The 26539-nt window shown below is 42.2% G+C and overlaps 1 protein-coding gene across 3 annotated transcripts in view; it reads right to left on the bottom strand.

Annotated features, from left to right (window-relative positions):
• tenm1 (teneurin transmembrane protein 1) overlaps positions 1–26539 on the bottom strand; it is a 392082-nt gene that overhangs the window by 63901 nt on the left and 301642 nt on the right. For all 3 annotated transcript variants that reach the window (XM_055198820.2, XM_055198822.2, XM_055198819.2), the window contains 8 exons: positions 26065–26273; positions 10933–11143; positions 10621–10722; positions 10198–10392; positions 7334–7534; positions 2500–2685; positions 835–864; positions 575–721 (listed from right to left, as the gene is read on the bottom strand). In XM_055198820.2, coding sequence (XP_055054795.2) covers positions 575–721; positions 835–864; positions 2500–2685; positions 7334–7534; positions 10198–10392; positions 10621–10722; positions 10933–11143; positions 26065–26273 — 1281 coding nt within the window. The remainder of the gene's footprint in view (positions 1–574; positions 722–834; positions 865–2499; positions 2686–7333; positions 7535–10197; positions 10393–10620; positions 10723–10932; positions 11144–26064; positions 26274–26539) is intronic.

Genomic DNA, 26539 nt, shown 5'->3' with positions numbered 1-26539 from the left:
TAATCTAATAATAATTCAATTTTTCATATTTAAAAGCGTATTTTTTTTTCTGCTGCGCATCCATGTATGTGATAAGCTAACCCGCGTTGTCATCCTGTTTATAGGCGCATCTTACTTTTAAACTCTTTAAATAACAAAAAATATTGGGCCATTGACTTAGACCAGGTTTTAGTTGGTCAATGGTGTAGTCTATTTTTGTTGCTTCAAAATAACAACGCGGCAACAATGCGCCTGAACACACCCTGTTTTCAGACCAGAATGCCCATGGACGCAAAAATGGGCGCAAATGCATTTGTTATTTAAACAATGCGGCACAAAACTTGCACAAAAAATGATAATTGGGGGTTGAAACTAGCAAAAGACACTTGCGTCGTGCATTGCGCCGAAACTAGCAAAAGACACTTGCGTCGTGCATTGCGCCGGGTGTATGATAGGGCCCATAGTGTCAAACTTAAAACAGTAAATTGTTGAATATGTGTTAGTTAACCTGAACCATAATTCAATCTCTCCATATCTGTCATCCACACAAAAATCAATATAGCGGCATCTTTCTGCCTCTTATACGATCACCTACCACTGTCATTATCTTTACTGTCATTGCATTCGGTTTCCATGACGACGTTACAACCTGGACCGCTCCATCCTGCCTGGCACACACAATGCCAACCGCTCTGCTCCAGTGTACAGCGCCCATTTCCGTTGCACAGCCCTGGACAGGCGTCTGAGATATAGAGATTATACATCAAATCAAGACTTTCTCCCATCTCCTTAGACCTTGAGCAAAATGGTTTAAATAAAGACATTAAAAAGTCACCATTTCATTTTTGTTCCTACCTTTATCGAACAGATCCAGGTAATGCGCCGCTGAAATAGTTAGAAAAATGAAGGGGAAAGAATAAAGAGAAGAAATTACATTGCAGACATACTTCAGAGAGTCTGGTGTGTGTGTGTGTGTGTGCGCTGTTTTTAAGTGCCCCTGCGTTTGCTGCCTTAAGCGTCCAGTATATTTGCCCCCAGAGTTTCAAAGGCTGTTCATATCATGAGCGTCACAATTAAAAACTGTGTTGTGGCTTAAAGGAGAAAAAGGGGGGAGAGAGAGAGAGACAGGCAAAAAGGGAAAGACATGTTTAGTTCACACATCATCCACATGGCAAAAACAGATTGGCTCTATTTTGGTTCGGCATCGACTCATTTGCATGTTTTATAAAAAATGCATGACGCTTGTCGATCTACAGCTGTAAAATGCCTGAATCTGTAAGACATGATGTTTACAAAGTGTCTGGAGCACGGTTTCGCAAAGATTGCCAGTCAAAATAAAGATGCTCTTCATGCTAATGCGCCAATATATTGGGAAATTTAAAATGCCGGGCAAATGTCAAGAACGAAATAGTGCCAAAAAGGGATGTTAAAGGCTATTCACATCAAGTTCAGCACAAGTTATTTTTGAAAGGCAAATTTTTGCGGTTTACTTTGAAAAGTTTGCATATCTAAAGCAGAATGCATGCTGTACACAAAATAATGCAGAATTCAACCAATCTGACAAGTTAAATGTACTTATTTTAATACAAAATACCTTACATAGCTGATATGAATACATTTTATGCATATATTATATTAATATATTTATGCATTACTGTTTCATCTCTATGTATATTATATGTTTATGTGTGGTTTGCATATTTAACCAAACACTAAAATGCAATAATACAGATGTCTTCAACCTTTTTCAGGTAAATTAACCTTTTATGGATAGAGAGGAGAAGCAGGGACCCCCCATTACATCAAATTAAGGCCAAATTTATTATTATGTATAACACATACCTTGTTATGTTGGTTATATTACTAAAACTAAAAAAAAATGATTTTGTAGGAACTTTGTGCTCTTCAATTTATTTTTTTTTCAATTCAATTTATTATTTTATTATTAGTCTATTATTGCCTTTTTGTTTGATGCATAGTTTCATTTATCAAAAAATTGCATTCAAGTATATGGAGGACGCTGGTAATACCACCAATGACACCCTGTTGAAAACCTTCACTAATAAGTGGAACTAATAGAAGCTGAGTATGATATGTAGTGTACAGTACATGATGACCTACAAATGTACAGCAGGGAAAATAAGTAGTTGACACATCAGCATTTTTATCAGTAAGGGGATTTCTAAGTGGGCTATAGTGACACAAAATTTTAACCATCAAAATTTTAGCCATCAAGCCAAATATTTAATTAATATAAAAAATCTGAATATTTAAAGGTATTGCGGAGGATTTTCTTTTTCCGGGTGGATCATCAAGACCATTGGTCCTCCCAGTTGTCAATCAGGAGTGTTGCGCAATTGCATTTTTTTAAAAAGTGGAGAAGGCGGTTCTTTTCTAAAATTCAAGAAAATACTCCGCTATACCTTTAAGTATACAAGTTGAGTCATAATAAATAAAGTGAAATGCTGAGTGCAAATAAGACTTTTCTTATAAAAAGTTATGAGAGACATTAAGACATACCAATAGTACAGTGCTCTCCCTCCCAACCGGGCTGACAGACACATTGCCCATCCCTGCACTCGCCATGTTCTTCACAGATTGGATGGCATGCCTGTCTGTCACAAGCTGGCCCCTCCCAACCTTCCTCGCATTGGCACCGCCCGGCAACACACACACTGTGGCTACTGCAAGCGACAGGGCAGACCTCTAGAATAAGAGAGCGGGAGAGAAAGAGAAAGAGGAGGTCATCTATCACCATCTACTCTTGACTTCTCTACCATCTACTTTGACTTAAAAATCAAAAACAAGGATAAGATGGGATCTCCTTAATTGTGATGAACGAGTGTAAATAGAGGGCTTGAAAACATCCTCTCTACACTCCAAGCCTTTATCGATAGCCTGCTTTATTACAGTCTATACTCTTTAGAGGACCAAAAGTCCAAGCGGTGCGGTGTGGTTTTGAATTCATGATAGAGTTTATCACGGTTTAATGACAAAAACACTTTCCCTAAACCGGTAAGATATCTCTGCTTTCTGGCCCTCAGACAGGATGACTCTGTCTTCACACTTACTTACAGGATTAGTGCCGGGTCAAATTGAGATGACAGTTTTCATATCTTAAAACTTGCTTAAAATCAGCTGCCAGATTTTTCTTCTGTAAGCGTTTAGTTTGGACAGCTACTTTTCTCTCGCTCCAAGTGTCTCATAACGTTCAAAACAAATTATCTTTGCTGTTTCATAAAGCACATCGGACGGGATTTCTCCTTCTTAATCACAAGCAAGATATAACTGTCTAGAAATAAAAGATAGGGCTTTAAGTCAAAATGTTTATTAATACAGACATTATCAATTTAACCGCTCTTTCATGGGAACGGCCAGTTTCGAGCTGTAATATATTAATGCATTTTGATATATTACATTTTTTAAAATCTAATATTTAATAAATGCTTTCATATTATAGCCAGTGGCCAAAATGCTGTGTTACAAAATCCTATAGCAAAGAGAAGTTTCTTTCCAATAAAACAGTATTCTTATTTAAATATCATTATAGTTAAGCAGGAAATGTGGAAGCTGATATATAATAATGCATTTTCCTCACAATCCCCCATCTGTAAAACACAATGATGAAATTCTACAGTCCTGCAGCATTTATTTCCAAAAATCAATCTCGCTATAAGAGCGAATCCGTTTTGTGAAAATTTCTCCCTATTAAAGAAAGTACTTTCTTTTTTTGGTAATATATATCACATTACAATTAATGGCCGATCCATACTATTGCACCTAGGGCCCTGCTTTACTCTGTCAGACAAGAGCCGGACTAAATCTTGAGTTTTGAGGTCAATAGTAACTGAATCAAACCAATACTAGAAACTTTTCTTAAAAAAAAAAATGACTTTCAGACTGGATTACAAATGTAAAGATAAGTGAGCATAAAACAGGGTCTCAGAAGAATGCAAAGAAAGATCTAAGCGGTGCTTTATTTTAAAAATATTTTTTAAACACTCTCAGAAATAAGCTGTCACTGGTACACTTTTTACAGTAAGCTACCCTTTGAAAATGCAGTAATATTTAACATTTAGGTACAGGTAGGGCTGTTGCATATAATAGTTTTTTTTATTCATCGCAATGCTAATGTGAACGATTACTGCATCTATGTATAAAAACAAATAATCGAATATTAAAAAGCTGTGCTCGCCCATATCTCTCTTTCTCTCACATGCATCTCTCTTTATCTCTATTTCTACGTCTCTTTCTCTCTCTATATATCAGGTGACTGTGTGCACGGAAGACTGTGTGTAAATGAAGCACTTTATTTTAAACCTGGACCGCTGTTAAAAGTTCTTTAGTATGGAAAGCACTCAATAGACACGTTAAAGGGTCATTACACTTTTTGAGAAATATGCTAATTTTCCAGCTCCCCTAGAGTTAAACATTTGATTCTTACTGTTTTGGAATTAATTTAAATAATCTCTGGGTCTGGCGCTAGCACTTTTAGCATAGCTTAGCACAATCTATTGAATCTTATAAGACCATTAGCATTGCGCTAAAAAAGAACTAAAGATTTTCTATATTTTTCCTATTAAAAAACTTGACTCGTCTGTAGCTACACTGTGTACTAAGACCGACGAAAAATTCAAAGATCTGATTCTCTAGGCAGATATGGCTGGGAACTATACTCTCAAACTGGCGTAATAATCAAGGACTTTGCTGTTGTAACATGGCTTAAGCAGGCGTATTATGCATTGCCCTAAAATAGTCCCCTTGGTTACTTTCAATAGAAGGGGACTATTTTTGGCTGCTGTGTCGCCATGTTACATCAGCAAAGTCCTTGATTATTACGCCAGTTTGAGAGTATAGTTCCTAATCATATCTGCCTAGAAAATCGCAACTTTTAATTTTCTTTCGGTCTTAGTACATGATGTTACTACTGAAGAGTCAAGTTTTAAATAGGAAAAAAATCAAACCTCTTTGGTTATTTTGTAGCGCGATGCTAATGGTCTAATCAGATTCAATGGATTGTGCTAAGCTATACTAAAAGTGCTAGCACCAGACCCGGGGATCGGCTGAATGGATTCCAAAACGGTAAGAATCAAATGTTTAACTCTAGGGGAGCTAGAAAATGAGCATATTTTAAAAAAAGTGGAGTGTCCCTTTAAAGATGTGATTTCTGAGAGTGTATAAGTGTCCTGAGATATCACATTTGTCACATCAACAGGTATACTGTAAAGAAAAATGTATCAGCAACTGTGCTCAGTTTGTTTTTTAGCCTAACCTAACAAACAGTAGAAAAGAACAGTGAAAAGCTGAATTCCTGCCCGTCTTTAAAAACAATGGCCTCCATGTGCCAGTTTGTGTGCAAGTCTTTGAGGGCAGAGATCTGGAAAAGGCCAATGTCTATTTCAAAGACTAGATTTTGCCAGATTTTGCTTATAGAACCTTCAGCACAAAAAATCCTTTAATTTAGATCAACCAAATGATACAACCAAGAAAGCCACATGATCCACCAAACGCATGTTAAACATGAGGGGAAATAACTAGGGATGCACAGATAAAATATTTGATTACTTCGAATAACATTATCGATATGCTAGATACTGATAGTTTTGCTTTTTACTCCTTGATTCAAAGTATTATGTCATGAAATCCTAGAAGTGCAGAGCATACAAACTGCAATTCTGTTGTCGCTGTTGCCAATTCAAAATAATCAATGAGTTAAGTGCCTGATGCGTTTTTCCGCCCCTTTTAAATGCTAGGATATAATTTGCCTTAATCATCATCTGTCTTTATACAATGCTCAAAAAAATGCTCAATGCTTATTTGAGGCAGATATATCAATGCATCCCGAGGAATAACTTAACCAGACTCAAGAACATACAGTACTGTGCAAAAGTCTCAGGCCACCATCACCAGCTTTGTTGTTTTAGCAAAGTTTTAATGCCCATCCATATTTATTTTTCACTCTTTATTAAGATACAAACAGAAAATACAGGAAACGTGTACACTAAATTAAAAACAAAACCATTTTCAGAACTAATTGTCTTCTTCAGACATCAGTCAGTATTTAATATAACCTCTCTTGGCACGAAACACATCTTGAGCTTTTTTGAGAAGACTGAAGTCCTGAAGTCATTTGATTAGAATAGGATTTAATTTCATTTAGGTTTCAAGGGACTGTAAGCAGGATTTTAAGTGTTTTATTAATCAAAATCGATGTCTTTATTCATAAATATTATCCTCATTAGTGTCAAATGACCTCTGCCAATGATCTGACTTTTCTTTGTAAGCTTAGAATTTCTCCTCTTTACTTACATTGAACGGGTAAGTCCAAGGAGGCTTACATTTCGTTTCGGCGTATTGATAAACTATAATAGCAGAGAGGGACAAAAAGCACTAGCCTACCAACGCGTTTCCACAGCGCGTTTTTCAATATTACTCATTTTCAATATTAAAATATGTTATTACCTTAACTAAGAATTGTTGATACATCCCTCTATCATCTGTGTGCGTGCACGTAAGCGCTGGAGCGCGCTGCGACGCTTCGATAGCATTTAGCTTAGCCCCATTCATTCAATGGTACCATTTAGAGATAAAGTTAGAAGTGACCAAACACATCAACGTTTTTCCTATTTAAGACGAGTAGTTATACGAGCAAGTTTGGTGGTACAAAATAAAACGTAGCGCTTTTCTAAGCGGATTTAAAAGAGGAACTATATTTTATGGCGTAATAGCACTTTTGGGAGTACTTCAACTGAAAAGTCCGCTCCCTTTCTCACTCTCATAATGGGAGAGGGAGGGTGTTACTGCGCCTAGTCGAAGTACTCCCAAAAGTGCTATTACGCCATAAAATATAGTTCCTCTTTTAAATCCGCTTAGAAAAGCGCTACGTTTTATTTTGTACCACCAAACTTGCTCGTATAACTACTCGTCTTAAATAGGAAAAATGTTGAGGTGTTTGGTCACTACTAACTTTATCTCTAAATGGTACCATTGAATGAATGGGGCTAAGCTAAATGCTATCAAAGCGTCGCAGCGCGCTCCAGCGCTTACGTGCACGCACACAGATGATAGAGGGATGTATCAACAATTCTTAGTTAAGGTAATAACATATTTTAATATTGAAAATGAGTAGACTATTCCTTTAACATTTATGCATTTATGCGAGTGCATTCAAGCTACTGTAAACATTTGATCAGTATTAGCAGTGCATTCACTGGGAATCTAATCCATACACTTGGTGCTGTTAGCATCATACTCTACCAGCTGAGCTACAGGAAAGCATACATTTCAAAACAAGTGATACAGGACACCCATCGAACCTGTCACAGCACATTAGTATGTGTTGATGATAACTCACCGACAGAGCAGTCATCTCCGGACCAGCCCTTCTCACACACGCACACCCCTGTCTGAAGTTGGTACGATCCGTGACCTGAACATTGCTCTTTACAGGCAGGAAGTGCCGTTTCACAGCTTTCACCACCCCAGCCTGCCGAACACACACACTCACCACGCACACACACACCCCGACCCGAGCACAACGGGTCCTTGCAATCCACTACAGACACAGACAGACACAACAAAATAAAAAATGTGCCCATTAAAATTTGGTTAGAGTTGCATGCAGGTGTTGAGGGAAAGAGAAAGAGGGAGAAAGAAAGAGAGAGAGCATAAAAAATGGCCAACAACTTCTCTAAGTCTTACTGACATGACATTTCCACTATAAAATTAATCATTATCATTAGAAAGGCTGTAATGCAAATGATTTACTGATGAATAACTCTTATTTCATCAAAATAATTACAATAAAATATCTAGCTCAATAAGCTGTACACAGATTTCATGTAGATTAAAGCCGATATTATGATAAACAGGTTTTCATTTTGTTAACACTCAGATATTTATGAATGCAAAGAAAGATTGTTTCAGTAGATGTAGCTGACAATCATTCTGAAAACATCTTGTATTCCCAAGTCATTTGTTTGTTCGTGATTTCGTTCATTTATTTATTCATTCATTTAATTATTCAAGAGAATTTGTCTGTATTTCTATTAAACATTTCACATAATTTTTTTATCTGATCGTGCTGATTTACTGTACTGTAGGTAACAGGACTGAATTTCTGAAATAAAAGAGGCATTTACCTGTGACCAGATGAATATAATAAAATAAATGTGTATCCGTTTTCCCGACTCTTTATCCTAATACTAAAAATTAGTCGCACATACACTAGTATGCATGCATGCTTAAAATGAATGTGAAAGACACTCATGTACTGTAGCTTTCAATTACACTAGCAACCATGTTCACTTTAGTCTGTGTCTGTGTGTGGATAGATGGGAAGGTGCTTGATGGAAAAGCTAATTTGGTGGATGGATCTACATGGGATTAAATTGAGTCTCTCTCTCACACACTCTCTCTCTCTATCACTGAAATTGCGGCAATGAATTTTCAGCTTAATGGGCAGAGGAGAAAGTGTGTTTAAAATCCAATTACAGAACATTCATCATAAACAAGCTGTGGAGATGGACTAGGAACTCTTAACACACTTACACTCGGTGATGGTCATGTAGAAGATAATAGCTATTCGTGCTTCCGACTTAATCTTTCCATCTATACATAAATGCTGTCCGTCAACAACTGTATTTTTTGAAAAACATGAGCGTTTTGTGATTGTATGAGGTGTGTTAACTTAAAGGGGTAGTTCACCCAAAATTGAAAAATCTGTTATTTACTCACCCTCATGTTGTTACAAACCTGTATACATTTCTTTGTTCTGCTGAACACAAAGGAATATTTGTGATGAAGCAGGAAGCATAAGCACCATTGACGTCCATAGTAGGAAAAATACTACTATGGAAGTTAGTGGTGATCAAAAACAGTTTGGTTACAAACAATGTTCAAAATATCTTCCTTTGTGTTCAGCTTTCTTTCTTCAGTCAAAAAGAAATGCGTTATATGTCGAACGTCGCGTGACCAAACTGGCTTGATTGCTTCCGGTTGCCAGCATGTGCTATTGTAGCTTGTTATTGTTATTCATAGTATTATTATTTGTGTCATGTTATCTTGATGTATGTGAGAAGAAAATGCCTTTGTCAGAAGCTATAAAGTATAAAAAAAAATATTTTACTTAGATTTAAGAGGTTGTTAACGAGCATATCCACTGGACATTGGTTGTTCTCATCTTTGGTAGCTCCTGAAGGCTTCATGTATGAAAATAGCACCATGTCAGCGTAGAGCATACAGAACCGAAAGCGATCCACTATGTTTAACAAGAATGCGAAAGTAAGTTGCGCATATACCCTATTAGTTTTTTTTTTTTTTTTAGGAAAACATTCCAGATTTTTTCTCAATATAGTGGACTACAACTGAACCCAACAGTTTGAAGGTTTAAATGACATCCCGTTTCACTAGATAAGACCCTTATGCTGCGGTTGGGATCATTTAGAGCCCTTTGAAGCTGTACTGAAACTACAGTCTGGACCTTCAAACAATTGGGTTCAATTGAAGTCCACTATATGGAGAAAAAACTTAAAGGGCACCCATTTAATTGCCAAAACAACTTTATTTTGTGAATTTGGTATAATACAATGCGTTCGCGTGATTTACACATTATTTTCCACATACTGTACATTTTTGTAGCTCCAGATTTTTCTCTCTTCCTGAAACGCATGGATTTTGTACAAAACTCATCGATTTGAAATTTTTCTGTATGTGAGATTGGCCTGAATACCTCTGACGTCAGACGGAAACATTACACTCCCTACCTTGTTTGAAAGATTTGCTCACAATGCAATGCTAACAGGAGTTAACTTACCGGTTGAGTCCGAAGCGGGAAGAATTATGATAATGTCGGTCTTCTCTACATCACCAATCCCAGGAAGTAAACTGTTGCCTACAATCTGTGTGTTTGTTGTAGTCCAAGAAAAGAGATTTAGGTTGGAAATGTTAACTCACGTCATTGTTTACTTTGGGGTATGTACCTTTTGCATGTACTTTTACACACTTACACACCAAAGGAAATGTAAAATCGTGAATGGGACCATAGGTGCTCTTTAATTTCTTTTTGACTTAAGAAAGACAAACATCTTGGATGACATGGGGCTGAGTAAATTATCATGAAATGCTCTTATGGAAGTGGAGTAATCCTTTAATGCATGTGGCTGTAGGTACACATCAGTAGTATTCATTTCTATCAGTCTCGGTGTGTGAGACCCATACCTTGCTCACAGTTATCGCCCTTGAATGCGGGAGCACAAACACAGACCCCGTTGACACATTCACCATTGTTGGAACAGGTGGGATCAATGCACTGGCCTTCCTCCACCTCACACTCCGCCCCCTTCCAGCCAGTGTGACACACACATACACCTTTCTCATAATCTCCATTGCCACTACAAAGTACTGGACAAGAGTCTGACACACACACACACAAACATAAATATATAAATAAATTAAGTCAATTCATGTTTGTTAGTTACATTGTAAAACTGTAAGTCTCAATATTGTATATGTTGTGTATCATTGTGTGATTATGCAGTGTTGACTAATTGTTATTATGCTGTGTATTATTGTGTGATTGCCGTGTATATTTTTATCTGATTGTGTTAATGTTTTGTATCATTATGTTATTATGTTGTATACCTTTGGAACAATCTGGACCAAGGAAGCCAGTAAAACAATGACAGTGTCCGGCAACGCACTCTCCATTGCCATTACAGTTAGTGGAACAACCATCTAATGTTTCTAAACACACAAACACAATTCAATTCACAAAGCAACTCAAACATCCAATGGCTGTGTTTCGACTATATTTGTGAATCTATAGTAAGCATTTTTCTAACAACCATCATTATGCGGTAATTAAGTTCGTATTAAAAAGAAAAACTATTAAAATCAATTAAAAAGAAAAAATAAATAAATAAGTAACAGCTGTGCTCTCCAGCACGGCCTTACCTATGGGGGTGCTGTACACTACCACCTGTTCCATCTTACGCCCATCATTATAGAAGGCCAGGTACCAGGTGCCAACGTCTAGGTATTCCACAAAACCCGTCTCCTGCAGAGCAGACATGAGCAGGCTGCGCGGTGGAGGATTTGGGATTTTGGCATTCCGTGAATCTTGCTTTATCAGCTGTCTTCCGTCCAGTAACTTCACAAAGTCAAACTAGAGAAAAAGGTGAAAGTTATATATGTATCTAATCTAAACATGAGTTAAAAGAGAGCTTGGCTCGTCTCCAGCGTGACACATCTCAACAACTTGTTTGCCTTGTTCTCTCAATAATTCCTTACATTTTTATCTCCTTATTGATTATAATTTAAATTTTAGCACGCTTTGTTGGCAAGAGAGTAATTGCACATTTGTATTCCCAGTGTTTGTATCATAGCTGCATAAAATGAGAAATTGTGCAAAGAAAATGAAAATATACCAGAAAAGCAGTACGTTTACAATAAGGAATACATTTATTATTATACGGCTCATTGGAATGCTTGATTCTGATTGGCCAGTCACGACGTGCAGGTTTGTTATTCCCAGATAACAACAGTTCAAAACTAATAACACACGGTAACCCGAATGCTACAAATCATTTTGACAGGTACAGTTTAATATTACACAAAATTAAATATAAATATGTTCTTTAATAACATAAATGACAATTTACAAATGATTAAACCAAATAGTATGTATGTGACATTTAAACGCCTTAAATACCTTGCGAAAGGTCCAATTAAAAATAAGCAAATAAAATCTTTCAAATCAATATGTTCCTTACCTAATTTATGAGGTAAATAGCATAAAAAGAATGTAAAATAAAGCTAATTTAGAAAAAAATTAATGTGCAATTCAATTTAGTTTCTCACATTTGTTTAACACAGGATACAACTTGTAGTGAAATGTAGGTCTGGTCAGCTTTCGTTAGAATGTGCAAGTAATAACATAATAATAGGAAAAACTACAATAATAATATTGAAATCTAATGCCACGGTTACACTAGACCAGGGGTCTCCAACAGGGTGCCACAGGCACCAGGTTGCCAGCACAGAGTTTGTGAGGTGCCTGCCAAAGCACATTCTATTAATAGTCTTAATTATAATATTTGTTTATTACATTTTTTTTGCTTGGCTTGGTTTACAGATGTTAACATTCTAAATAATACTAAAACATATCAACAAGTAAAATAAAATAAAATCAACAAGTAAAACTAAAAAGTTTTGAGTAGACCATTTCAAAAAATTTGCCCTCCAGATTGTTTTATCCTTGCCAGGGTTCCCACACCTTAGTTAACTTCAAATTCAAGGTCCTTTCAAGGACTTTCCAGGTCCAATACCCTCAAATTCAAGGACTAAGGCTACGTTTACGCTGAAACGATCTGAAGGGAAAACGCAAAATTGCCGTTGCGTTATCACTTTTTATTCCGCGTTTATAAGAGCGGTTTGAAAGGGAAATCTGCGTGCATATGGTGACACAAAAGTGTGTGATATTCAATGTAGTATGCACTCCAGGCGGCTAGGTGGCAATGTGAAGCACTGACACACAACAACAACAAAGCCTGCGTACAACCTTCTTCCTGGTTCTCCCAGGTCTCGTCCAAAGCCGTCTGGTTTGCCTCCGACGAATTGGCGCATCAACAGTTTCACTGAGGTAATTAATGCGGCTTCTCTGATCAGTAATACTTGCTGTGAATAATTCGTACAATTGCTGGAAAGACTTGTATATTTATCAGAGCTGCTATGGCAACTTGAAGGTCCGACGTATGGAAATAATCTGACATGTTTGTTGTTATTTTCCTGAACTGGCGCATGCCTGTGCTGTAAACGCGTACGCGACGAGAGCCACCGTGAGCAGACTTTTGCGTTTTTACTCTTTAGACGAGAATGCGACGGTAGATCGTTTTTAAGATTTCCACTCTGAAGGGTGGTTTCACTTTTTTGCGTTTTTAAGCCCCCAAAACGCCGTCGCCGTGTAAACGAAAGGCACATCCAATAAAATATTTTTACGTTTTCAGTTCACCCTCGAGCGTTCTCGTGTAAACAGGCCCTAAATGTGGGGACGCATTTCAAGTGAGAGCAAGGTTACGTTGTGTTACCTTTTAAGATACATTGTTACAGTTCCGTTTCGAGGGAACTCACGCTGCGTCACTGCGGTGACACTTTGGGGGCGCCTCTAGGGGTAAGTGCGTCTGAATGTGTATATCAAATTCAACCGGTGAGGCTGAATTCAATTCATGGTGAGGCTTAACGACAAAGACAGGGTGACGCGAGAGCCAGGAAGTATATCGCTATCTGAAATATTGCCAAAGACGGCGGAACAGGGATGCAGGAAGTATGGCAAAGGAGACGCAGCACCTCGTTCCCTTCTCAGGGAACAACAATTACATACGTAATCCGAGACGTTTTCATGTGTCAAACACAATTATGCAAAAAAGCATTTTGGTATGAATCAACATTCGCATACAGAAGATATAAGCATTTAAAGCGAACAGTTTAGCATGTTTGCTTAAAAAGTCTAGAATTTTTATGATATTATCCTACACTACACAGGGAATAATATGGATTTTTTTCAGAAAACTTCTTGCATAAAATAGATTCAAGCACTTTCAATGACCTATGTATGTATATTTTCAAAAACTTCCCAGGGCCTTGAATTTTTTCCCCAGATTCACAAACTTTCAAGGATTTCAATGATCCGTGGGAACCCTGCCTTGTTCACAAAAAAGATTGGAGAACCTTGCACTAGACGTTTCATTCCATTCACATGCATATGAATGCTGTAGACAGGAACGCAAGCTCATGCCTAAAAATTCAGCAGATCCAAAGTTAAAGTTTAGCAAATACTGACCTGCAAATTTGTATTTGTAAAGATGTGACCAATAGATGATTGATATTTCACAGCGCGACCTTTTCAGGTGGGAGCAAAATAACAGTATCCTACAATACGGGTGATAGCATGACGGAATCAATGAGGTGTAAATAAAAACAACACTTATGTGATATCATATATATGCAGGGATCTATGCAGAAATGTATCATGCCTAGGGTGAATCTGGATAGAAATATAAGAAAACTAGGAGTCTACAGAGTAGCTAACAGAATTTAAAGCAATGCAAGCTGTGATAGTGTTAATTGTAATAGAGCACAAGCCTACTGATAAAACATTTCTCTCTCCATCAAACCATCTCCTATTGTGACATTGTGACCCACATACGCAGCCTAAACCAGCACTGATTACCTGCACATGCTGCGACATGAGAAGAGCAAGCATCCAGTTTGAGCAAACACCGCCAGACACCATTAAAATCACATATATAAATCTGGACCCACTGCAGATATGAAATATGTTTGCATACAGGAGTTTATGGCTCACCATCTGCGTTCGTTTGAGTCAGTATGACTGCGTTCAGTGTCTGTCACATCACCCCGCGCTACCGTGTCACTGTAACCGGAATGAATCCATCACCAAGGAAACAGGAAAAGATATGCACGTACCGTATGCGTGCGTCTGTCTGTGTTTTGGGGGGCATTGCCGCTGTTTAGACAGAGCTGTTACAACCATCAGAAACATCAATGAGCGGCGTTCTCCAAGGCACTACAGAACCCTCTGGCTATAATGAGTCCCTCTCCACCCCCGAAGTCACTCTGGAAACTGTGGAGCCACTGAAGCCCCATCGACTGTAATGACTCTTACTCTGACAGGCAGGAGCCAGCAGGGCAGGAGCCCCACTGCTTTTAATGACAGCCAGAGAAACTGAGGAACGATCGCGGGAGCCGCCGTGGAGTTGACAGTCTCGGTGCAGTAGCGATCTGTCAGGCCTCGCCGAACACATACACACATGCAAGCTAGACGACGTACAGAAGCTGTGTCTGCGTAAACATCTCTATTCTGGAGCGTGTACGCACAATGGAAGCCTTTTCATTAAGCGAGAACAATTAACCAGTCTTCTTGCTTTGTCTCCGCCTACATATGCGAGCTCGTATGCAAATGAGGTGCAAACCAGAAGCCCTAAATTGAATTACACCGGGCTCTAATTTCTTGAGCAAAGTGAATGGTTAATCTCGGATGATATCCTGAATAATGAGATGTAATTAGCATGTTGGGGTCGTCTGAAGCACCTTGTTAGATACGCTGCCGATCCCGCTTGTTATCTGCCAGTCATAACAATATGCACTTACACAACGTTTATCAACAACGGTAATCACGTCAATCTAAAACTCACAGACGCACAAGTCTAATACATGCAAATGCATACTGTTATGTGCGCATATATGCAACTTTTTACTATATACTGTATTGTGATAAAGTCTTAGGCCACCACCATCTTTGATGTTTTATCGGTTTTAATGACCATTCATATTTATAAAAAAACAAAGTGGCTTCTTCTGGCAAAAGTCAGTATTTAGTGTGACCTCTCATGGCATTATGCACATTTGAACTCTTTTGAGGAGATTGAAGTCATTAGTTTAGAATTAGAAATTAGGGGGTAATTTCAATTAGGTTTAAGGGAGCTTGCAGATTCCTGCTGTTGCTCAAGTGTAAGGGGAGCTCACGCTAAATACTTTAGATGCTTTAGCTTATCATTTTATTCAGTTTTTTTAATACTACATACACATTTCCCGTATTTTCTGGTTGTGTTCTAATAAAGAGAAGGAGAAATATATATATATTCAATATACCATTGCATAAATAAAAAAAATGAATATACAGTACTGTGCAAAAGTCTTAGGCCACCATCACCAGCTTTGTTGTTTTTAGCAAAGTTTTAATGTCCATCCATATTTATCTTTCAGTCTTTTTTAAGATACAAACAGAAAATACAGGAAATATGTACAGAAAATTAAAAACAAAAAATTTTCAGAAGTAAAGTCTTCTTCGGGCATCAGTCAGTATTTAGTGTGACCTTTCTTGGCACGAAACACATCTTGAGCTTTTTTGAGGAGACTGAAGTCCTGAAGTCATTCGATTAGAATGAGAAATTAGGATTTAAAGGCGAAGTCCACGATGTTTGAAAAACGCTTTGGAAAAGGAGACGGGCCGACTACAAAACACACTTATAGCCAATCAGCAGTAAGGAGCGTGTCTACTACTAACCAACATCCTTGCCGGGTTGCGTATGTGTGGGGCGGGTCTATCAACAGAAGGTCCAGATTCTATTGGGGTAGGGGCGTGTTTGTTTAGGTGATTTCAAATACCAACATTGGCTTTCAAACATCCTGGACTCCGCCTTTAATTTCATTTAGGCAGCTGCCTGCTATTGCTCAAATGGAAGGGGAGTTTACTCTAAATACTTGACACTTCAGCTTATACTTTTATACTGTTTTTAATACTACATACACATTTCCCGTATTTTCTGGTTGTATTCTAATAAAGAGACTGAGAAATAATTATATGTGATCACTATACAATTGCAAAAACAAATCTAATAGTAGCATGTTGCCCTAAGACTTTTGCACAGTACTGTATATGATGATATTTGTAAAAGGTGCTGTTTTTCGTGATCCCATTTTTCAAACCTTAGTCGGTGTGTAATGCTGCTGTTAGATAATAAATAATACCTGTAAAATTATACAGCACAAAGTTCAATTGCAAGCAATATATTTTCTTTACCTGAATTCACTTTTTAAGGACTAAAGAGAACGGCTGGTTTGGACTACAGCCATCTACTTCCCAGGTATATGATGACAATATTCTAAATTATAACCTATGGGAATACACTAAAAAAGGGCGTGACCTTGTTACGCTTCTACTGAGAAAAGCAAGATTTGCGTTAGTAGAGTGTTTTGCTCCCATGTCATCGAGACGTTATTTTTCCGGAGTCAAATCGGGGTTGTTTGGCCTTTGATGAGGACAGCTTCCTAAATCTGGCGAGACCTTTCCAGAAAACGCGCGCTAAGCTTCTGTCGTCGAATCACAAATCTTTACATATTTTTGAAGGAAGGACTTCATAGAACAAGGAAGACATCAGCAAGTTTTTAGGACCCTGAAAACAGCGCTATAGAGAAAATTAATTTGTGTGAAAAATACTGCGCACTGCAGTATGGGTTTTTAGCAGCATCTTGTGGTGTGATTTAATTTTAATTTCGAAACGCAATGAGTAGCTACGGTAGCTCCCACAAGACAAACATGTTGTCATCTGAAACAACGTAGGGATGAAACACAGGGATGTAGTCCAACTGTTTGTCCATTAACTCTTTTCTCGTCACTGACAACTTAACTCGTCAATTAAGAGAAAACGCTTCCCTGCCAATGACGAGTTTTTCCGGCAATCCATATTTCCCTATTATCAACCAGGTGGCCCAGAAGTATTCCCTTAGGGCAAACAGTTCAAAATGAATGTTTTGAGGATCGCTCTAAATCTAATCTCTATCAAAAGTCCTTTACAAAAATGGAATTATAATCTTACAAAATTTTGTATTTTTTAAGAAGCCTACCCATATTTGAGAGTTGATAAAAAGAGAACAAATGAAGGCAGGATGATTTTTTTTAAAGCAGAGGGTCTGTTCTTTCATTTGATATATTGCATGTTTATATATTTAGGGTGTTTTCACATATAGTTCATTTTAAAAGAACCAATCACAGTTCACTTAAAGTGAACCAGAAAAGGAACTAGCTGAATGTGACCTCAGTCCTTTTGGTGTTCACAATATAGTGGACTCAAAAGAGGACCAAGGTCTTTTTTTGGTCCTCTTCAGAACTGAAGTGATCTCAGACCCTTTCTTGTTCACATCACAACTTCATAAGAACTCAGACCCCAGCTTTCTGTGCAGCAGTTTATTTTGATTGAACGTCAAAACCACACGCGAAAAGGACCGGGACCTCATTGTTTTCACATATCAAAAAGAAATCGAACCACAAAAGAACCCAAAAGCGAACCGTACTCAGACCACCTCCAGAAGTGGTCTGAGTTCGGTTCGCTTTTGGGTCCTTTTAGGGGGGTCTGAGATCACTTGGTTTGTTCACATTTCTAATATAGTTTAGTGAAAAAACAACACATAAAACCGTTAATGTATGGTTCCCTTTCAGTCGGTCACTACGACGTCACGTCGTGACCGACGAATCGGGAACCGCCCCGCGGGTGACCCACCCACCCCGAGAACCATCAAAAACGCCAATGAACTTGGCATGCAGGCACCCGCACAATGCCGGCGCCGCCCCGCCCGGCGCGCACACAAGGCACAGGTGCACAACACCAAACCAGCTCCATTGCTTCGAAGCCGGCAGACATCTGCTCTCGAGAAGCTGTTACTGATCTTCGTAGATCCTGTGCTGTGTGGGAAAAGATATCTCAGCTTGCTGAAGTTGGTTGGGCAAAGACACCTCAGTGGAGGCTCGCAGTGTTTTTTCCACCCTTTCTCTCTCTCTCTGTCTCTTTAATTTAGGACTTGAGTTCGAGTGAGTGCGTTTGCCTCTCCCTGTGTGTTTCACCAGCTCGCACAAAAGAGTGATTTCCCTAAAAGAGCAGCACGTTTGAGCTTTGTGTCTTTTTAAAGACAGCCACTCATTCGTGTCACGGTCGGGGTCGTCTTTTTAAAGATGGATTTCCGTCCGTGCTCCGTTTCTGGATGCGGTGTGTTTATCGCCCCCCAGGATGGCCACAAGCGTTGTCTCTCGTGTCTGGGGCTCCAGCACGCAGAGGCAGCGTTGCGTGATAGTTCATGCCCCGTCTGCGAGGGCATGACTATAGCGGATTTGCGGAGACGGGTGTCGTTCCTCCGGCAACGGCCCCCGCCTTCCCAGTCTGGTGCTGCTAAGGGCGCAGCTACCAGATTGGCGAAGGATGACCTCCGTATAACGGTGCTGGGTCGGTCTGCTGGTTCGTCCAGTAGCTCCCAGCGCCCTGATCCGTTGCCAGCGGAGGTCCCGATGGAGACGAGCGGCCCGTGTTCTACGGTGTCCTCGCGCTCTGTCGAGCCTCCACCTGACGCGATTTCCACCGTAACGTCGGAGGGGGGGTTGTCAGCCTCAGACGTCGATCCGGATCCGCTCCCGCCTTCGGGCCAGGTTGCGGCTTCTGCGTTCGACCCTGAGATGGCAGCCATGCTCGCTCGGGCGGCGGAGGCGGTCGGCTTGGAGTGGACTAAACCTCCCCCACCTGAACCGTCCCGCCTCGATGATTGGTTCTTCGGGGGTGCCAGGGCTTCTCAGTCCTCGCCCCCGGTGCCTTTCTTCCCCGAGGTGCATGAAGAGCTGACGCGGTCGTGGAAAACCCCGTTTTCCGCCCGGAACCGGCCGTATCAGCCTTCACCTCTCACCTCTCTCGAGGGTGGAGATGCCAAGGGGTACACTGGTATCCCGTCAGTGGAGCGCCCGGTCGCGATGCAGTTGTGTCCGGCCGGTGTCGCTTCTTCCTGGCGGGACCAGCCTACTCTCCCCTCACGGGCCTGTAAGCAGTCTTCGGCGCTGTCCGGTGCTGCTTACAAGGCTTGTGGGGAGGCAGCCTCTGCCCTGCATGCCATGGCATTGCTGCAGGTTCATCAGGCTAAGGCTCTGAGGGATCTGCACGCGGGAGGTCACGACTCGGCGGAGTTCTCTGAACTACGTGCGGCTACTGATCTGGCGCTTCGTGCGACCAAGGTCACCGCACGCGCCGTCGGGCGTGCGATGTCTACCCTGGTAGTCCAGGAACGCCATCTCTGGCTGTGTCTGGCGGACATGAAGGACGCTGATAAAACCCGCCTCCTGAATGCTCCGGTTTCCCAGACCGGCCTGTTCGGCGAGACGGTCGAGGAGTTTGCCCAGCAATTCTCCGCGGCCAAGAAGCAGACTGAGGCCATCGCTCAGATCATGCCACGTCGGAAGCGTCCTGCGCCTGCCCCATCCACGTCGGCGCCTCAGCCTGCTCCTCGCCGAGGGCGTCCTGCGGCGGCCGACTCCGTTCCTCCCCGGGGCTCTTCTAAGAAGCGAGGAACCGGTCGTCAGCAGCCCGCCCCGCCCGCTCAGCCCGCTGCAAATGGTGGTAAAAGAAGATCAAAGCGGCCCTGAGACGGGCGACCTAGAGATGGAGGGGATCGCTCTTCGGGAGATGGTGAAGGCACCACTCCCCCCACCGGAGGAGGGCCGGTTGGGGAATCTTTTGTTTCATTTTTCTGTTCCGCCGACTTTTCAGTCGGCACCCACAAATCCACAAAAAGAGCGAATTCCACTTCCATCTCTAGGTCTTCAGATGAGCTCCGGAGATACGAGAGGGCTCATAACCCCCCCTCGTTCTCCGACTCATCAGAGGAGAACGAGAGCGACGCACGGGCTCATAACCCCACCGCGCTCTCAGCCGGTAGGAGACAGCTACGGGCTCATAACCCATCGTCTCCCTCCTCCTTCGCCAGAGGGTGCATCGAGTGGTGTGAGGTGTCTTCAGCAGAGCCTCCCTTACTCAACCACCCAGCAACGGACTCAGGTGAGTGTTATCACACACAACACTGCTGTCGGTGCGGCCGTTACGCACACACCGGCGATCACCTCCGTTGCGCCCGCCGCGGGTACACCGATCGTGCCTTTAGTCCCTCTCGCACGGTATCTGGGGGCGTGGGAACAGCTTCCCAGCCCGTCGCGTTGGCTTTTACGCACGATTCGTCTCGGCTATGCGATCCAATTTGCCCGGCGTCCCCCCAAATTCTCCGGCGTTCGTTTCACTACGGTGAGAGCTGCCGATGCGCACGTCCTCCGTGCGGAGATCGCTGTCTTATTGGCGAAAGACGCGATTCAGCCGGTCCCTCCAGCCGAGATGAGGTCGGGGTTTTACAGCCCTTACTTTATTGTACCCAAGAAAAGCGGCGGCTTGCGACCGATCCTGGACCTGCGTTCGCTGAACCGTGCACTTCACAGAATGCCGTTCAAAATGCTGACGCCCAAACGCATATTTCCATGCATTCGTCCAAACGATTGGTTCGCATCTATCGACCTGAAGGACGCGTACTTTCACGTATCGATTCTCCCCCGACACAGGCCGTTTCTCCGCTTTGCGTTCGAGGGGCGAGCATACCAGTACAAAGTCCTCCCATTCGGGCTCTCTCTGTCGCCCCGTGTATTCACCAAAGTAGTGGAGGGGGCTTTAAAACCCCTGAGAGAGAGAGGTGTGCGCATTCTCGCGTATCTGGACGATTGGCTTATAATAGCTCAAACACGTCAGACGCTGTGCGATCACAGAGATTTAACTTTAAAACACCTCGCTCGTTTGGGTCTTCGGTTCAACTAGGAAAAGAGCAAGCTTTGCCCCGTGCAGAGAATCTCTTTTCTCGGTATGGAACTGGACTCGATCGATTTGACAGCTCGTCTAACAGAAGCGCGTGTACAGTCGATTCTGACTTGCCTGAATACATTCAAGAGCAAGAGCGCGGTCCCGCTGAAACAATTTCAGAAGCTTTTGGGGCATATGGCAGCAGCCGCAGCTGTAACTCCGCTCGGACTGCTTCATATGCGACCGCTTCAGCGTTGGCTTCACGATCGAGTCCCGAGGAGAGCGTGGTTGCGCGGCATTCACCGTGTTATCATTACACCTGCGTGTCGTCGCACTTTCACTCCGTGGTCAGACCGTGCGTTTCTCCGAGCCGGTGTGCCTCTGAGACAGGTCTCCAGGCACGCGATAGTATGCACAGATGCGTCAGACACGGGGTGGGGGGCCACGTACGATGGGCTTGCGGCTTCGGGGGTCTGGACGACACCCCAGCTGCATTGGCACATAAACTGCCGGGAAATGTGGGCTGTATATCTTGCGCTCGTCCGTTTCAGCAACGAATTACGGGGCAAAGATGTATTAGTTCGAACAGACAACACTGCGACCGTGGCGTACATCAATCGTCAAGGCGGTTTACGCTCGCGTCACCTGTCGCATCTCGCCCGTCACCTCCTCACATGGAGTCAGAAGAATTTGAGGTCTCTTCGTGCCATTTACATCCCGGGCACGCTCAATGTAGAGGCGGATGCGCTCTCTCGGGCTGCGCGTCCCGGCGAATGGCGACTCCACCCCATTGCGGTCCAGCAAATTTGGAGACGTTTCGGCAAAGCGCAGATAGATCTGTTTGCTTCCCCAGAGACGACCCATTGTCGCCTGTTCTATTCACTAGCCGACGACTCGCTCGGCGTGGATGCATTGGCACACAGCTGGCCGCGAAACATGCGCAAATACGCGTTCCCTCCGGTGAGCCTCATTGCGCAAACCTTATGCAAAATCCGGGAGGACGAGGAGAGCGTGCTGTTGGTGGCACCGTATTGGACAACCAGGAGCTGGTTTCCAGAACTCTCTCTCCTCGCGACAGCCCCTCCGTGGAAGATTCCCCTGAGGAAGGACCTTCTTTCTCAACAAGAGGGCACATTATGGCACCCGCGCCCCGACCTGTGGAACCTCCATGTGTGGTCTCTGGACGGGGCACGGAGGATATGAGTGATTTACCGCAAGAGGTATCTAACACTATTGCTGCTGCGCGAGCGCCGTCTACGAGACAGGCTTACGCGCTTAAATGGAACCTGTTTGTCGACTGGTGTTCTTCCCGAAGTGAAAACCCCCGAGAATGCCCGATTAGTGTTGTGCTTTTATATCTCCAGCGTCGCTTGGAGAATAGGCTGTCACCATCCACTATTAAAGTCGATATCGCTGCGATATCAGCTCACCATTCACCCGTAAACGGTAGAACAGTGGGTCAGCACGACCTAGTCATTAGATTTCTCAGAGGCGCTCGAAGACTGAATCCTTCGCGTCCCCCCTCTATTCCTCCTTGGGACCTGTCCTTGGTGCTGAAATCACTCCAGGAAGCCCCATTCGAGCCTCTGCATAGTGTGAGTGTTAAGTTTCTTACAATGAAAACTTTAACTCTCCTTGCTTTGGCTTCTGTTAAGAGGATAGGGGATATTCATGCATTTTCGGTCGATGAATCGTGCCTTCAGTTCGGGCCGGCTGCATCCAGCGTAACACTGAGACCCCGGCCCGGCTTTGTGCCCAAAGTTCCCACCACTCCTTTTAGAGATCAAGTGGTGAATCTCCAAGCACTGCCTTTGGAGGAGGCAGAACCAGCCATGGCTTTGTTATGTCCTGTTCGTGCACTACGTGTGTATATAGACAGGACGCAAAGTTTTAGGACCTCAGATCAGCTCTTTGTTTGTTACGGTGGTCAGCAGAAAGGAAAAGCTGTCACCAAGCAGAGGATGTCCCATTGGATTGTGGATACTATAGCCCTTGCATATCAAAAGCAGAATGTGCCTTGTCCATTTAATTTACGTGCCCACTCTACACGCAGTGTGGCATCATCTTGGGCACTGGCTCGCGGTTCCTCGCTAACAGATATTTGTAGAGCTGCAGGCTGGGCGACACCTAATACGTTCACAAGATTCTATAGTGTTCGTGTCGAACCGGTTTCCACTCGGGTTCTTTCTACTAACTAGTTAAGAATGCCGAGGGTCGGCTCGTGTGTCGGCTTGGAGCCTCTATTTTGGTGCTGCACATTTGCACCATTATGGAAGGCCATCGGGGCAAAAACGTCTAAAAAACTGTTTTTGCCTCTCCTCCACCGCCCTGATAGCTGGTGTTGCGGAGCATCCGCTGTCAACCTATCACTGATGTATTCTCTGTAAACCTGTGTAGGCTAGGCGTCCACATTTGTCCCCTACGTGGGGTTCATTTGTGTGTATAGTCCGTGGGGTTCTAATCCTCCACGTTTTTCCTTAGCAGAGCCTGCTCTGCATCTCTCAACATACCATGTATTGTTCAGAGACTTTATTGAGCAACCTGTCGGTTGTTTCATATATTTTATGTCATCCATTTAACCTTCTTAGGGGATGGCTTCCGCAGTGTTCTAGCTCCGCTCAGTTTAGACGCTTCTCCCAGTTCGCTGCTTCACTATCGTGGGTTAAGGAACAGGTAGTGACCGGCCTTCTGCATTTCGCCTTAGGTTCCGCCCCTTATGTGGAGGGCGGAGGGCTTTTGCAGGCACTGGAAGGGTTCAGCTGCAGTGGCGTTTTGGTAGGGATTCCCAATTCGTCGGCCACGACGTGACGTCGTAGTGACCGACTGAAAGGGAACGTCTCGGTTACGTATGTAACCCTCGTTCCCTGAAGGAAGGGAACGGAGACGTCACGTCCCGTCGCCACAGTTTGCTGTTCCATTGCTGTTCAGGCCGGGCACTGTTGCTCGGCTTCTCAGCAATAATATAGCTGATTTGGTATTATGCACCTGTGCCTTATATACGCACCTGGCGGGGCGGCGCCGGCATTATGCAAATACCTGCATGCCAAGTTCATTGGCGTTTTTGATAGTTCTCGAAGTAGATAGGTCACCCGCGAAGCGGTTCCCAATTCGTCGGTCACGACGTGACGTCTCCGTTCCCTTCCTTCAGGGAACGAGGGTTACATACGTAACCGAGACGTTCTGAATAAGCTCTGCGTGTGTTTATGTGAGAGTACCTGTCTAATCAACTCGTAGTATGCAAATTTGTTGCGGACCGTTTTGCGCGCCAAGCGAAGAAAAGCCGCTAATAAAGCCACCGCTAGCTTCATTTAAGTCTACTGCAGCAGCGATGCTCAAGATAACGTGGACAAAACTGTATAATTCGCGAGTGCCGTATGCTCAAGGAAATACATCTAATATGACGAGTCGCATATTACGCCATCATCACCAGGGTGTTGTTGATAGCACGTGATCGCAGATGAGATCGAAATCGCACACATATTGCCTTCTTAAATGTTAAGAAACTAATCTTCATGTGAAAAAACTTGGCATATAAAATAAAAAGTATCCCAGTGTTCTAAGCTATTTTATGTTTATTTTGAAGTTACTGTATGTTGGTACATGTAGTATAATAATGCAAGTGCTCTTAAAGGCGCTCTAAGCGAATCTGTGTGACGTCACTTTTTGTTAATGTTTGAACTGTTTTCAAACAAACTGAGTGTAGCTAACTCCTCCCCCTCCCTTCCGTGCTTTCATGAATGCACCCAACCCCCACCCCCAAATCCTTCTTGTCATTTATTGGCTGGAACACTTTGTTATGGTTCTGGTGGTAGGTTTGGCCACTTTGTTTTATTGCAGTTGGTGGAGCCTGGGCGGTCTACAGTGATCACGTTTTTTTTTACAGTTTGATCAGCGGACAGGCAGCAAGCGAGATAGTGAGGAGATGTTTGCTGTATGTAACAAAAAATGTTTTATGGTCTAAAACGTGTGAATTCGCTTAGAGCACATTTAAGTAAAAATTTTGATTTTGGCAGAGGTTAAAAACTGCTTAGGTTTATTTTTGTAAAGAAGCCTGTTGTGACCAAAGTGTTAGGTGTTTGTAACCCAATAAATCATTTTATTTTCTTTGAATTTGACAGTAGCCTTTTCGTCCCCATAAACATACACCGAAACATACCAAAACCGTGACACGCACCGAACCGTGAGTAATTTGAACCGTTACACCCCTAGTAGAAACATGACGGTGTGAAATGGCAACTTTCATGTAAGGGGACCCGCGTTGTATGTAGATAAAAACGTCTTATTGTAAGGTAATAAAAACAATACCATTTATTATGTAAGGTCTTTATGCACCACTGATAATATAGTTGTGTATATTATATTGCATTTCTTTAGGAGATCTTTCTAAAAGTTACAAATTGCACCTTTAAATGTACTCACATATCTGTTTTCTAATTTTGTGAGAGCGTGTAAAAAACGTGGCCCTGGCAAGTATAGCTGTACTTTTAAACACACACATTTGGAAACTATATTAATAAGAACTTTTCATATGCAGTAGTTTTTTTTATACTAAGATCGTTTTTTATCACTGACTTTTATTACTATTCTCCACCCCTAAACCTAACCCTCCATTTATTTTTTACATTCACACTTATTCATTTAGCAGACGCTTTTATCCAAAGCGACTTACAAATGAGCGCGCATTTAACATTTTGTCCCTGGAATGTGGTCTCAAATAACTCTGAAATACTTAAGACCACTTTAAATGTCCCCACATATTAGCTTAACCACATTTTTGAAGATTTGGTCCTAATAAGCAAATACATCCACAAGCTTACACAAAAACACGTGCACACAGAATAATTATTTATGAGTTATAAATATTTAAAGAATATTACTGGGCTTGTGAAACAATGTGCGTATATTTGCTTGTGGTTACCTGCGTGTGAGTGGGTGGTATATTCCTCCTGCCGTAGATGCCCAGCAGGGCGTCCCGTGTGAGCGAGATGTTGAACTTGACATACTCAGGGTGGTGAACCGTGATGTGAAACCTCCAGAAGAGTCCAGGAGGTATCGCCTGAACCAGCTGTGTTCCTACGGCCACCTCTCCCCTTTCTATCACCCTGCCTCGCTGAATCACCTCTTTATCTATCAAGAAAATCAAATCAACCAAATAACTTTAAATATCTTTTTTAATCACAAAAAAGGTTGACAGGACCGAGCATTCACCTTGCATAGCTGCAAAAAGCTTTAGTTAAGATGAAGACAAAATGTTTACCAATATATCAGGTACTCAACAAATTGCTGTTTCAATGGTGTTCAATGTAACCCATCCCTCTGAACTCAACCACACAGACCACAGCATACAATTTAAGAGATTATACTTTGCCATTGTGTTTAACTATTTCACAATA

The sequence above is a fragment of the Misgurnus anguillicaudatus genome, chromosome 22, assembly GCF_027580225.2.
Source record: "Misgurnus anguillicaudatus chromosome 22, ASM2758022v2, whole genome shotgun sequence".
NCBI classification, from domain to species: Eukaryota; Metazoa; Chordata; class Actinopteri; order Cypriniformes; family Cobitidae; genus Misgurnus; species Misgurnus anguillicaudatus.
The sequence above is the reverse complement of the archived record's forward strand: the minus strand, read 5'-3'. Positions and strand labels throughout refer to the sequence as shown.